Genomic DNA, 13,995 nt, shown 5'->3' with positions numbered 1-13,995 from the left:
CTGGTTTTCTGACATCATCAGGACAGAGAAGTTTATGCTTTACATTACACAGAACATTAAATATAACAATAAACAGGTAAAAAGTATGATGTTTATGACAAATATTCACAAGCCACAAAAGAAAACCTGTACATGAATTCACTGTTACCAAATCTACTCAGAGAAGCTCACACATGCTTAAAACATTGCTTACTTGTCATGCACTAATCTGCATAGTCATAGAATTGTCATTATTTGCATATTGGAATCTGATACTTCAAGGAGGAATTTTCTGGAAAGATGTCTAAAGTAGAATAGTACACAAAAATCACACATATTTTACAAACCAGGATGCTTTAAAACAAAAAGATGCAGTGCTATCAGTTAAGATAAAGAATCGGGTAAATATAGAATAATTATGTAGATTTATTACTTGTGCATGAAGCTAAGTAAATATTTCAAGTTTAAATAGTGCATGCACTCGTGGGACAAACAGCAGTGATGATTGATTCGTGGTCTCACTGGTTCATAAGTTTCAATATTGTCACCAATAAACTCAATTAAACAGCAGAAGATTTTATCAGAAACTAAGAATGGAAAGAGCAGGTATATAGATGATAAACTGAACACGAAACTCTAGCTGTATGAAACACATTTGATAAATGAATAGAGCTACATGTATTGGCCCCGATGGCCTTCCACACTACATCACCACAGTACCACCTACAGCCACAGCTACATAATCAGCCTTTCTCCTCTCTGCTCCTGGAGTACTCCTGCTCTACTAATGTCAGTGTTTTCCCTTTTCCCAACACACCTGATTCAACTCATCAGATAATTAACAAAGCAGACGTGAGTGTGTTAAAGCAGGAAAATGCTATATAAGATAACATTACTGCTGTAGCAGGACTCAGAAACATGACAATAGATGTGGGCCACATGACCAAAATATCAAATCACACTTCATACCACACATGAAGACATTTTCAGGGTACACAATATGTATCACTATATAAACACTTGCTAAGGAACTGTCAGCAAAATTTAAAGAAAAAAAAGTGCTACTACACTTACTACGGCCTGTCAGTTAGTCTGTGCGTTACCATGGCAACATGCAGCCTTGGCTTCTTTGGGAACTATTTCTATCGACGGAGCAAAAATAACCAAAATATTTGGCCATATTTTGTCTGCCATGTCAGTTACTTGATATTGATTTCTTATTAATAGAACTGTCACACTTGCAATCGTGCTGTTTATCTGTGGCCTCGTGCCTACGGCCACATCACAGCCACGCCCATATTCAGTTTAACAGCATTCTTGCTCATGTCATATTGCTTAATTAATTTTAAAAATAATTATTTATCATTAAAAAAATAAGGAAACATAAAAAATATTAGTAAAAAATTGCAAAATTTTGCGATTTTAAATATTCAATACAAATATTTTAATATTGACTTTGAAATTGTTATAAAAAATACAGAAAAAGCCACAATTATCTCAGATACAATTTATCATGAAATCAGTATTATATCCATAATTCCCAGCACAGATGAGCGATCGGTAAAAGTTGCCAAAAGTCACGTAGCTCCCAATTTAACAACACAAACTACAACCGCATTGAAAAAAAACAACACTGAGCCTCTCTATGTTCAGGAAATGTACATATACTGAGGAAATTTAGTAAAATATTAAACATTATGTTTTCTTACTGTGCCTTCTCGACCTTCATGTCCAGCAACCAAACTACGACTAAAGAAAAGCGTGAGAGAAAGAGTGTGTGGTTAAGAGGTGTTGCTGATGTGTGTGAAAACACCCCCTTTTGTTTCCTCTTTATTGCTGATTCAGTCCCTACTTCAGAATAGGAGAAAATATTCAGACAAAGAAAGATAAAAGATATACATTTTTAATGAATCTAAAGAAAATGCTCTATAGTAATCTGTAGTGCTTGTGCATTTATTACCTCAGAAGTTTTATTCAAAAGCAAATTAATTACACCAGACTTTTTTATTAAATAAGCCAAAAATAAGCTTTATTAGCATTTTCAAACATGTGTTATTGCATCAGCAAGACTGTGTTTGCACCAGAGTAAAAACTGTGCATGCATTGTGTACAGTACATTTTAACACATCAGTCCAATGTGTGAACAAATGAACCTATTGCCATGCCAACTGAGGAAGTGAAACAACACCCCAAACCACAAAACACACACTACACAATGTTTAAAACTGTCTGTCCTATTTTTAGGTATTATGAGTATTTATCTAATTGTGTGGTATATTTTATCTTGGGGCAGATCTCTGTGAACATGGGCAGGAAAGAGGTCAGCTCAGGGAGTAAAAAAAACCCAAATATATTCAAATGTTGAACCCAGCTACTTAACCTTTAGACTCTGGACTAATGCAGCTTTAACAGGAAGTGTTGGTGTTGAATTGTCCTGTAGTGCAGTACCGCTGCTCTGCCACAAGGGGCAGTCATGAGCAGTTAAGCAGAGTTACAGCACATCAACACGGCCGCTCGTTCTGTGAACAGTGTAAAGTTGGTCTTCTCTACTTTTAAATGAGTTTAAAGCAGGTCTGGCTTTAGATCAGTTAATATATAGACAGTATAGTTTTGAGAAGGTAATCATCAACATTACAGTAATCACTAATGTACTCTAGCTTATTGCTAAGCTACTCACTGTTGTCCGCTGTAAGTGCTGTGATGCAATTTTAGTCCAAAATGTTGCATGAATGTTTATAGGGAACAGAACCAATAGTGCAGTTAAAGTAGCTGTTTATGAGCTTTACGTGCTCTGACAGAACGAACAAAAGACATGCTTTCATGGAGATGTCCATGTTTTTTTTTTCCCACTTTGCGAATATCTTATGTGGGAAATGACTTAATTACAACTTACACATTACCACTTACAAGGAACTACAAATGCAGCATCAGTTCTCCAAAACGATCTTGTGGCTTTTTTGTCGAGCAGACTACTTTACAAATTAGCTATCAATAAACGAAAAACAAATACGTTTTTAGATTTCCAATATGTGCAGGCAGAAGTTTTATCAAAGTCTGGTGATGTTGTGATGTTGATCATGATAAGCTGAATTTAACCAGGTGCTATATTTTCATTGGGCCTAACTGGATTTTGAGTTAGGATCCGCAAGTGAGTCACATTTACATTTACATTTATCTCATGGGTCTGAGGCTTTAAATATTCAAAATGCAAAAGTTAGCTAACAGTTTAGTGCAAATATTTTTTTTAGTTATCCAATGTTCTCCAGTTACACTTGGTGCACATGATATACACATCAAGACATCAGAAGGTATCAAAAAATAAAAAAAATAAAAAAGCTCATATGACATCTGGAGAGTTTCTAGAAGCTTTCCACTGACCAGGTGGGAGCTGTGGTAAGGTTGAATAAATGGGTGAATGTTGATTAATTCACTCTGCTGTAGATCACAGTGGGATCCTCAGCATTGGAAGGCCTGCAGAAAGAGAATAAATGATCAGAGTAAGATCCAGCAGAAGATCATTTCCAGCTCTGTTGGCGTGGAGGAAATAGACCGGCTCCTCTCACCTGTAGTCAGCACCAGTGCGAGTAAATCTAACACTAGCGTACTGAACCTCCTTGTCCTCAGAGCCAGAAGCTTTCACAGCAGAACACTCAGCGCTCCCGGGATCACCAGCACTCCGGCGTACAACTCTGGCATACAGGACTTCATCCTGATTGGCCGAGGCTGAATCAGGTACAGTGTTGATTGGATTTGTCATTGCTACACTGGCATAAAGATTATCCTGAGGTGGGAGAACATGACATCACAGAGACAGAGGCGTGAAAATGGTGAACATCTACATCACAGTGTCGTAGAATTCTGGGTTGTGATTGGTCAGAAGGTGTTGATTAATTTTCAGCAGCTCAGTCAGTAGGGCAGCTGCAAATCACAGGTTTATAATAATGCACTCATTCATTATACGTTATCGTTTCTATAGTAACGGCTCATTCACAGCGTGTGTACAGTGGATGGTCCACATAAACAGATTAAAAAATGGGTATAATCATTGATATGGTTAAGTCTTCTGAAAGAAGACATGTATTTAACATTTATGGAAGGAGTCTCCAGTGTCTTTGTAGCAGTGAGAGGTAAAGCTGTAACTTTAAGTTTTTTTGACATCTTCAGGACAGAGGACTTTACGCTTTGCAGTATCTGAGGGAACGACTGTTTATAGCTGCGATAACATAAATATGAACAGGAACTGATTTGTTTCACGGATGTCCCACAACATTAAATGTAACTTTAAACAGATAAAAGTATGAAGTGTGGTACTAAAATAAATAAACAAGTAGAACTGGGGATGCCTCTGTTACATAAAGCAGGTGCAGGCGAGACTGAGACTGATGCAAATGCAGTAAAGGTTTTACTGAAGAGAGGCAGGCAGACAAATCCAAAACGACAGACAGAATCAGCATCAATGAATATGCGTGCGTCAGACAATCAGCAAACAGAGAACGCTGGGCAAAGGCAGGACACAAAAAACGGAGAACTAAACGAAGTCGACAAATCAGGAAAACAAACAAAGAACAAAGGCTTGGTATGGATCAGGCTGCAAAACACTGAAACAATACTTTGCAACTTTACAAACACAAGGGTATAAATAGACAGACTAATCAAGGGCAAATCAAGAACAAGTGATAACGATGATTACACATTAGGAACACAACCGATAACAAGACAGGAACCAAAACCCGGACGTGTGCTGTCGCGGTCCGAGCTGCATAACGTACTGACACTCAGCGTGGGGGGTAAACCTGACTGCCACGCCCACCAGCAAGTCCAGTCCTTCTTGTCACTAATTTGTGTTTCTGATATATCTATAAAATATAATTCTAACATTATGGAAGCTATCAATGAAAACATATTTCTGACATTTGACTTTGATGTGAGCTTGACCCTGTTTGGATCAATTCCAAAATGTAATCTATTCATCTACTGCTTATAATGATAATGCCAAATAAGTCCTACAAACACTCAACACTTTTCGCTTAGAAGAATCTCAGATGTATGCACAGAAGGACCTAGTGGCGGGGGCAAAAAAAATTGTAATCCCTGGCAAATAGCTGTTGTATAAAACACTTAGGCACATGTTGTTATAGGAAATTAATCACAGTTGGGGTGGTAACAGTAACTCACCACTCCGTTGTTGGTTATTTTGCTATAATAGAAATACACTGAAGTTTTTAAATGACAGTATAAACACACTTCTCAACAATTATCTGTACATTTATTTACCTGTTTTGAACTTTGGTCTGCTGTTGAACTATTTCTTTTCTTTTTCCTGTTGAAAAAAAAAATCAACAACAAAATATCTTCATTGAATGAAATATAATAAATCCATTAGTCCTGTCACAGTAAACATTAAACATACACAATATGGCCAAAAGTACGTGCACCCGGACCATCACACCCATATGTGGTTCTTCCCCAAACTCTAACCACAAAGTTGGAAGAACACAGTTGTATAGAATGTCTCTGTATGCTGTAGCATTACAATTTCCCTTCACTGGAACTAAAAGGGCCAGAACTGTTCCAGCATGACAATGCCCCTGTACACAAAGCGAGCTCCATGAAGACATGGTGTGTTAAGGTTGGAGTGGAAGAACTCGAGTGTCCTGCACAGAGCCCTGAGACCTCAACCCCACTGAACACCTTTGGGATGAACTGGAACACCGACTGCACCCCAGACGTCCTTGACATCCCAACATCAGTGGCTGATCTCACTAATGCTCTTGTAGCTGAATGAACACAAATCCCCACAGCCACGCTCCAAAATCTAATTTAAAAGCCTTCCCAGACGAGTGGAGCTTATTATAACAGCATAATAAAGATGTTCAACAAGCACATATGGGTGTGATGGTCAGGAGACACATACTTTTGACCATGTAGTGTACATAAAACTTGGTCAATTAAAAACAGGAGTGTTTACTAGAAAAATATTCAAACGTGCAGAGCTGTACAACAGAAAATATTGTAAAAATTCTGACTATGACCTCACTCCAATTTTTATATTAAGGTGAAAAAGAAATCTTGTATTTTCTTACCTTATAAACATGAAGGTGATAATCAGACAAACACACACAAACACAACAGCCCCAACACCTGCGTACACACCTAAGCTCTGAAACCCTGTGTGGATGATGATGTGATAATGATTCAGTGTTAAATATTTATCAGTGTGATTCTGAGTTATAGATTTACATCATCGCTCTCACCGTTTAAAGTGATGGAAACTGCAGCTGATCTGTCAGAGCCGTGTTTATTCTGAGCCTTGCAGTAGTACTGTCCACTCTGTAGAGCTCTGTAACTCTGTCCAGATCCTACAGGTGATGATTCTTTCTCCTTAAACCAGGTGTACTTCTCCACAGGAGGGTTAGCATCACTGCTGCAGGTCAGAGTCACTGAACTGCCCTCCACTATCTCACCAGAGGAGCTGATGGACACTGAGACGTTCTTTGGAGGATCTAAAATGGGTAGGGAAGTTAGACTTTAAATTAAATCTATGATAGTTTTATCTCTTATTGGCTGTGAGGAGATCTTCAGCTTTAACTTACACAGAACATTCAGAGTTACACCGATGGAGTCCTGATGTCCGACTTCATTACTGCACTTGCACTTGTACTCTCCATTGTCCTCAGTTCTTATCTTGGAGATGATGTAGGCCTTTCCTTTTCCTACTGATGTTGTCCCCTTAAACCAGGTGTAGATCTCTACAGGAGGGTTAGCATCACTGCTGCAAGTCAAAGTCACCGAACTGCCCTCCACTATCTCACCAGAGGAGCTGATGGACACTGAGACATTCTTTGGAGGATCTAAAATGGGTAGGGAAGTTAGACTTTAAATTAAATCTATGATAGTTTTATCTCTTATTGGCTGTGAGGAGATCTTCAGCTTTAACTTACACAGAACATTCAGAGTTACACCGATGGAGTCCTGATGTCCGACTTCATTACTGCACTTGCACTTGTACTCTCCATTGTCCTCAGTTCTTATCTTGGAGATGATGTAGGCCTTTCCTTTTCCTACTGATGTTGTCCCCTTAAACCAGGTGTAGATCTCTACAGGAGGGTTAGCATCACTGCTGCAAGTCAAAGTCACCGAACTGCCCTCCACTATCTCACCAGAGGAGCTGATGGACACTGAGACATTCTTTGGAGGATCTAAAATGGGTAGGGAAGTTAGACTTTAAATTAAATCTATGATAGTTTTATCTCTTATTGGCCGGGAGGAGATCTTCAGCTTTAACTTACACAGAACATTCAGAGTTACACCGATGGAGTCCTGATGTCCGACTTCATTACTGCACTTGCACTTGTACTCTCCACTGTCCTCAGTTCTGATCTTGGAGATGATGTAGGCCTTTCCTTTTCCTACTGATGTCTTCCCCTTAAACCAGGTGTAGTTGTCCACAGGTGAGTTAGCATCACTGCTGCAGGTCAGAGTCACTGAACTGCCCTCCACTATCTCACCAGAGGAGCTGATGGACACTGAGACGTTCTTTGGAGGATCTAGAGAGTTCCATGATAAGAGTGAGGAAATCAGTTCATGATCATAATCAATGATTTTCTTGATTCCTTTACTTTCATTAAATATCATGTGCTTCATCATCAATTGAGTTACACTATATATAAGAAAAGATAAATAAAGCTCACATCTGACGCTGAGGGTTTGAGCAGGAGAGGGGAGATGTTCATATCCTCTTACAGCACAGCTATAACTGCCTGCATCCTCACTGCTGACCCGCTGCAGGTGGACTTCATTGCTCTTGGTGGTCTTTGTGGTTAAACCACGTCTGTTTTTGTACCAGATGAATGTGGGATCAGTCAGACTGCAGGTGGTTTTACAGGTCAGAACGGCTGATTGTCCCTCTGTCACTTCTGCAGGAGCGATTACCTGAAGATCTTAAACAGCGAGAGAAACATTAATCTGCTTCAGTGAATAATCTACCAGCTCGTTTCCCCTCAATCAGTCATTCACAGTTTTTATGCAGATAAAGAACATAAACTCTGTGTTTTCCTCAACCATCAGTAAAGCTAAATGTTGTCAAACAAACAACTAAACAAACAAACAAACAAGTAAATAAATAGTAGGCCCTGATTAATTGAGAGAGAGAGGGAGTGTGTGTATGTGTGTGTGTGTGTGTGTGTGATAACAATGGGAAATTGTAAATTTTGTGTTCGAATATGAGATTTGGAGGTTTTCTATGTACTAACTAGTAAAAACTAGTGGGTGGAGTCAATGCAAATAAAATAATTTAGCACCTACAGTGTGAGTTATTGTCTTATAGAAATAGAAAAACTGCTTTAAAATTCTCACAGTAAAGTTTTAGATTAGATATTCACCACAATTTTAATCATATCTACCTTATTAACAGAAATATGCTAACGTCTATGCTCTTTCATTTTTCCTTCATATTGTGGTTCGAAGTTTTCAGCACATCATATGACTTTTTATTGACATTATACTCGACCCGTAATTACATATACATGCGGCTGGTATTAAATATAAAACCAACTTTATCACAGAAATATAATCTTAATTCTGAGAATCTTTCTTACTGAGATTATTTCTAGGAACTGAACATAAAGTCTGTATAAATGTATATTTTTCCTTTAAGTGGTGAACATGGGATGACATGATGAAGCTGTTATAATGATTATGTAATTATCTTCTTAAGCTCTGACTGGAACTTTTTGTTTAGCTGTTTATGTATTTGTTTTTGTTTTGTTTGTTTTAGCACTTTAATAAACTGTAATTAACAGTTAATTCTGTCTTCTGAAATTTCATTTTCCATTTCTGATCTAACAGCTAATGAGAAAATTTAACACACAGAAACTTTTGTAAATCACCTTTAAAACAAGCAGCAATTTATCAGATCCACAACAAAATTAGTGTCTTAGTTTGTAATCTTAGTAAATCAAAGCTTTTAAGTGTTTAATTTTAAAAAATAATCATAATTCAATAAGAACATGTTAGAGAGCTTCATTAATCTGGTACAAAACTCTCACACTCCTGTGTCTAAAGAGAGATTATGGCCTGAGTGATATATGGAGAAAATAAGATGATTTATTTACCTGTAACAGTGAGTGTAACTCCAGGATGACCCTGGAATTTTTCTTTGTCTATGTTTGTTATGATTCTGAAGCAGTACATGTGTTCATCTGTTTTCTTCACGTCACTCAGTCTGAGGGAGAAGTGTTTCTGTTCATCTCCTAAATACTCCACTCTGTCTGAGTAACCTGGTTCCTTAAGCAGATCAGTCGGCTCTTTACCCTTAACTGGGTTTATTAACCAAAACCTGTTCTCCACTGTAAGACCTGTTGGGTGTGTGTAAGTGCCGTTCATAAACACTGTAGATCCTTTTAAAGCACAGAGATTTAGTTGGCTGTATTTCACACTCCATTCATTCCCAAGAGCTCCTGAAACATGATACATGAAAGAGGTGATTAGAGGTCATTATCCTGAGCCCCATAAAACACTGAGCTAGCTTACAGCTTCACTTCTGTCCTCTGGAACTCCAGGTTGGAGAAATAAAACAATTCTTTACCACTGGAAGAAAACTGTGTGCAGGATTTGGACATAGCAGTGTGTTCTAAATTCAGAACTCGTAATGTGGAATTAACATTTAACAGCATTCACTACTATTCAGTCGTCACTTACGTCTGTTTTTCTTTAAATCCAGTGTCACTGATAGACAAATTGTAACAAGAATATTTCACCTGGACTTCAGGTTTTGTGGGCAGGAGATGATGTTATTGTTTATTCCATTTTATATCTTACTAAGAGTTGAGTTAAGCACACACACATCAGTATTCAGACCTCAGATTTAACTGCAGACTAAAACACTATTCACACGTTATGTGAGAGTTATGCACGGGGGCGGAGCTTTTAAAAAACAGAGGCATGTCTTAGTTAAACATGATTCTGACCACGAACTTAATCCCATTTTTCTCACGTAACATCAGCTCAAGGGAGGAGCAGTGTTATATTTATAATGTTACAGTTATAACAAGTATCAAAATATACTAATGGTTAAAGTTGTATTTATTGTCTCTGGGGTGTGTAGTTGTGATGATGTTAATGTGTGACTCACCTGAGATCATGAACAGAAAGATCAGATAAAGTGGAGAAGCCATTTTGAGGGACATCATTGCTGGAAAGCTTCTATAGAAAAAAAAAAAAAAAAATATATATATATATATATATATATATATATATATATATATATATATATATATATAATAATTCACAACGACAATCTACTAAGCTGTTAATCCTCCCTTTTCTTTAGAGAAATAATTAATGACAGACAATTATCACAGCATCCATCAGACGTCTTTCATTAGTTGAGGGATTATTTATTTTTATACCACAGTGCTGCTGAATTCTGGTTTCTGATTGGTCAGAAGGTGTTGATTAATTCTCTATAACAGCAGCTCTGATAGTAGCGCGGCTGTAAATCACAGGTTTATTTTAATGTGCTTGTTCTGATACATTATCATTTCTATAGCAACAGCTCATTCACAGGGACTTGTACAGTTAACGCTCCACATAAATGGATTAAACAAATGACTATAATCATTGATAATAAGAAATATTCTATAAGGAGACATTTATTTAATGGAAGGAGTCTCCAGTGTCAGAGCTTTGTAACAGTAAGAGGTAAAGCTGTAACATTATGTTTTCTGACATCTTCAGGACAGAGGAGTTTATGCTTTACATTACACACAACATTAAATATAACAATAAACAGATAAAAAGTATGATGTGTCATTTGTTAAGAAAAAAGGTACTTATTGGCAAATCGTTGTGGTGTAAAAGGAATAAACATTGGGAACGTACTGTTATAAGAAAAGAATGAACTTTAGGGTGGTAACAGTAACTCCACTTCATCGCACCACGCCATCACTCAGTATTTTACATCACACACACACTGTTTTATTTTTTCTTTACATAATAATCATATTATATTCTCTGAATATGAGGACTGCTCTTTTTAACTGTTTATAGAGCTTTTAATTAATCACAATAATCAAACATTCACAAACCACAAAAGAAAACCTGTACATGAATTCACTGTTATCAAATCTACTCAGAGAAGCTCACACATGCTTAAAACATTGCTTACTTTTCATGCACTAATCTGCATAGTCATAGAATTGTCATTATTTGCATATCAGAATCTGAGAATTGAAGGAGAAATATTTTGGAAAGATGTCTAAAGTAGAATAGTACACAAAAATCACATATATTTAACAAACCAGGATGGTTTAAAACAAAAAGATGCAGTGCTATCAGTTAAGATAAAGAATCGTCTAAAAAGAGAATAATTATGTAGAATTATTACTTGTGCATGAAGCTAAGCAAATATTTCAAGTTTAAGTAGTGCATGCACTCATGGGACAAACAGCAGTGATGATTGATTCGTGGTCTCGCTGGTTCATAAGTTTCAATATTGTCACCAATAAACTCAATTAAACAGCAGAAGATTTTATCAGAAACTAAGGATGGAAAGAGCAGGTATATAGAAGACAAACTGAACATGAAACTTTGGCTGTATGAAACACATTTGATAAATGAATAGAGCTACATGTATTGGCCCCGATGGCCTTCCACACTACATCACCACAGTACCACCTACAGCCACAGCTACATCATCAGCCTTTCTCCTCTCTGCTCCTGGAGTACTCCTGCTCTACTAATGTCAGTGTTTTCCCTTTTCCCAACACACCTGATTCAACTCATCAGATAATTAACAAAGCAGACGTGAGTGTGTTAAAGCAGGAAAATGCTATATAACATTACTCCTGTAGCAGGACTCAGAAACATGACAATAGGCGTGGGCCACATGACCAAAATATCAAATCACACTTCATACCATACATGAAGACATTTTCAGGGTACACAATATGTATCACTATATAAACACTTGCTAAGGAACTGTCAGCAAAATAAAAAAAAAACAATGAAACTGCTACTACACTTACTACGGCCTGTCAGTCAGTCTGTGCGTTACCATGGCAACATGCAGCCTTGGCTTCTTTGGGAACTATTTCCATTGACTGAGCAAAAATAACCAACATATTTGGCCATATTGTGTCTGACATGTCAGTTACTTGATATTAATTTCTTATTAATAGAAATGTTACATTTGCAATCGTGCTGTTTATCTGTGGCCTCGTGCCTACGGCCACATCACAGCCACGCCCATATTCAGTATAACAGCATTCTTGTTCACTGTTACAAATATTTTAACATTGAGTTTGAAATTGTTATAAAAAATACACAAAAAGCCACAATAATCTCAGACACAATTCATCATGAAATCAGTATTATATCCATAATTCCCAGCACAGATACGCGATCGGTAAAAGTTACCAAAAGTCACGTAGCTCCCAATTTAACAACACAAACTACAACCGCATTAAAAAAAAAACAACACTTAGCCTCTCTATGTTCAGGAAATGTACATATACTGAGGAAATTTAGTAAATATTAAACCTTAATGTTTTCTTACTGTGCCTTCTCGACCTTCATGTCCAGCAACAAACTACGACTAAAGAAAAGCGTGAGAGAAAGAGTGTGTGGTTAAGAGCTGTTGCTGATGTGTGTGAAAACACGCCTTTTTGTTTCCTCTTTATTGCTGATTCAGTCCCTACTTCAGAATAGGACAAAATATTCAGACAAAGAAAGATAAGAGATACACATTTTTAATGAATCTAAAAGAAAATGCTCTACATGCTCCCTAAATATATTTTTAAGAAACCCTAAGAGACTAGCACTGAAGCAGAGAGTTTTCGCCTCGAGTAGGATGAAGTCATTTTTGGGTAATGTGCTGCATGCTTGTGCATTTATTAATAAAACTTATGTATTTCAAAATTAATTACATCAGACTTTTTTAAAAATTATTATTAAATTAGGCCAAAAAAAAACTTTACTAGCATTTTCAAACATGTGTTACTGCATCAGCAAGACTGTCTTTGCACAGAGAGTAAAAACTGTGCATGCATTGTGTACAGTACATTTTAACACATCAGTCCAATGTGTGAACAAATGAACCCATTGCCATGCCAACTGAGGAAGTGAAACAACACCCCAAACCACAAAACACACACTACACAATGTTTAAAACTGTCTGTTTTATTTTTAAAATGAGTAATTTATAGGTATTATGGGTATTTATCTAATTGTGTGGTATATTTTATCTTATTAAGAGAGTTTCTATCCTCCCTAATGTGATACAACAAGCATTAGGTATTTTTATTATCTATATCTAAATTATGAAGTAAGCCAATGCCCTTCATAAATACACAGCTCAGCTCATTGCTTAAAATGATCTAATGCTGGTGCTAATCTTTACTAATGCTAATCTTTGCTAATCCAAATTCTAGTTAAAATCTACTCTAGGGGCCTCCGTACATCCTGGGGCAGATCTCTGTGAACATGGGCAGGAATGGGGTCAGCTCAGGGAGCAAAAAAAAAATTAAAAATATTCAAATGTTAAAACCAGCTACTTAACCTTTAGACTCTGGACTAATGCAGCTTTAACAGGAAGTGTTGGTGTTGAATTGTCCTGTAGTGAGAGTACCACTGCTCTGCCACAAGGGCCAGTCATGAGCAGTTACTTTTCTAAACACTAATCTCACATTTCAATCCTGGCTTCAATGCCTCCTTTCATCACTCTGAAGTGTGTATCACCTACATCACACGAGTGTGAGTGTGTAGTTTGGAGAAGATTTTTAATATAATATTGTATATAATAGCAGAATACCGAAAGTAATACTGTAATACTGAATATTGCATCTGTATAAGTTTAGGATGTTGTGACAGGAAAAAGGTGGTAAATGGTAAATTAGGTGCTTGATGGTAAATTATCATGATGGTAAATTATCAGAAATATATTACAAAATATAATTGTAACTTATAAATGAGCAAAGCATTCATTATCGTATAGCATGTTGCAGGTCACTGTCGTCG

General features: G+C 36.9%; 1 protein-coding gene across 1 annotated transcript; it reads right to left on the bottom strand.

Moving 5' to 3' along the window:
- Positions 1-6,143: 6,143 nt before the first annotated feature.
- LOC113537672 (B-cell receptor CD22-like) lies at positions 6,144-10,166 on the bottom strand. The gene is made up of 7 exons (XM_053229895.1): positions 10,112-10,166; positions 9,093-9,437; positions 7,671-7,919; positions 7,269-7,526; positions 6,921-7,178; positions 6,573-6,830; positions 6,144-6,482 (listed from the first exon to the last, which is right to left on the bottom strand). Exons 1-7 carry the CDS (start codon positions 10,164-10,166, stop codon positions 6,208-6,210), a joined length of 1,698 nt encoding a protein of 565 aa, XP_053085870.1. The 3' UTR covers positions 6,144-6,207.
- Positions 10,167-13,995: the final 3,829 nt, after the last annotated feature.

The sequence above is a fragment of the Pangasianodon hypophthalmus genome, chromosome 26 (genome assembly GCF_027358585.1).
Source record: "Pangasianodon hypophthalmus isolate fPanHyp1 chromosome 26, fPanHyp1.pri, whole genome shotgun sequence".
NCBI lineage: Eukaryota > Metazoa > Chordata > Actinopteri > Siluriformes > Pangasiidae > Pangasianodon > Pangasianodon hypophthalmus.
The sequence above is the reverse complement of the archived record's forward strand: the minus strand, read 5'-3'. Positions and strand labels throughout refer to the sequence as shown.

Bases quoted from the DNA above. Each gene is read 5' to 3' on its own strand.
- LOC113537672 (XM_053229895.1), bottom strand. From the start codon at position 10,166: ATGTCCCTCAAAATGGCTTCTCCACTTTATCTGATCTTTCTGTTCATG. The intron at 7,920-9,092 runs GTAAATAAATCA...TCGCTGTTTAAG, and splicing joins AGTTACACTCACTGTTACAG to ATCTTCAGGTAATCGCTCCT. The intron at 6,831-6,920 runs GTAAGTTAAAGC...TACCCATTTTAG, and splicing joins TGTAACTCTGAATGTTCTGT to ATCCTCCAAAGAATGTCTCA.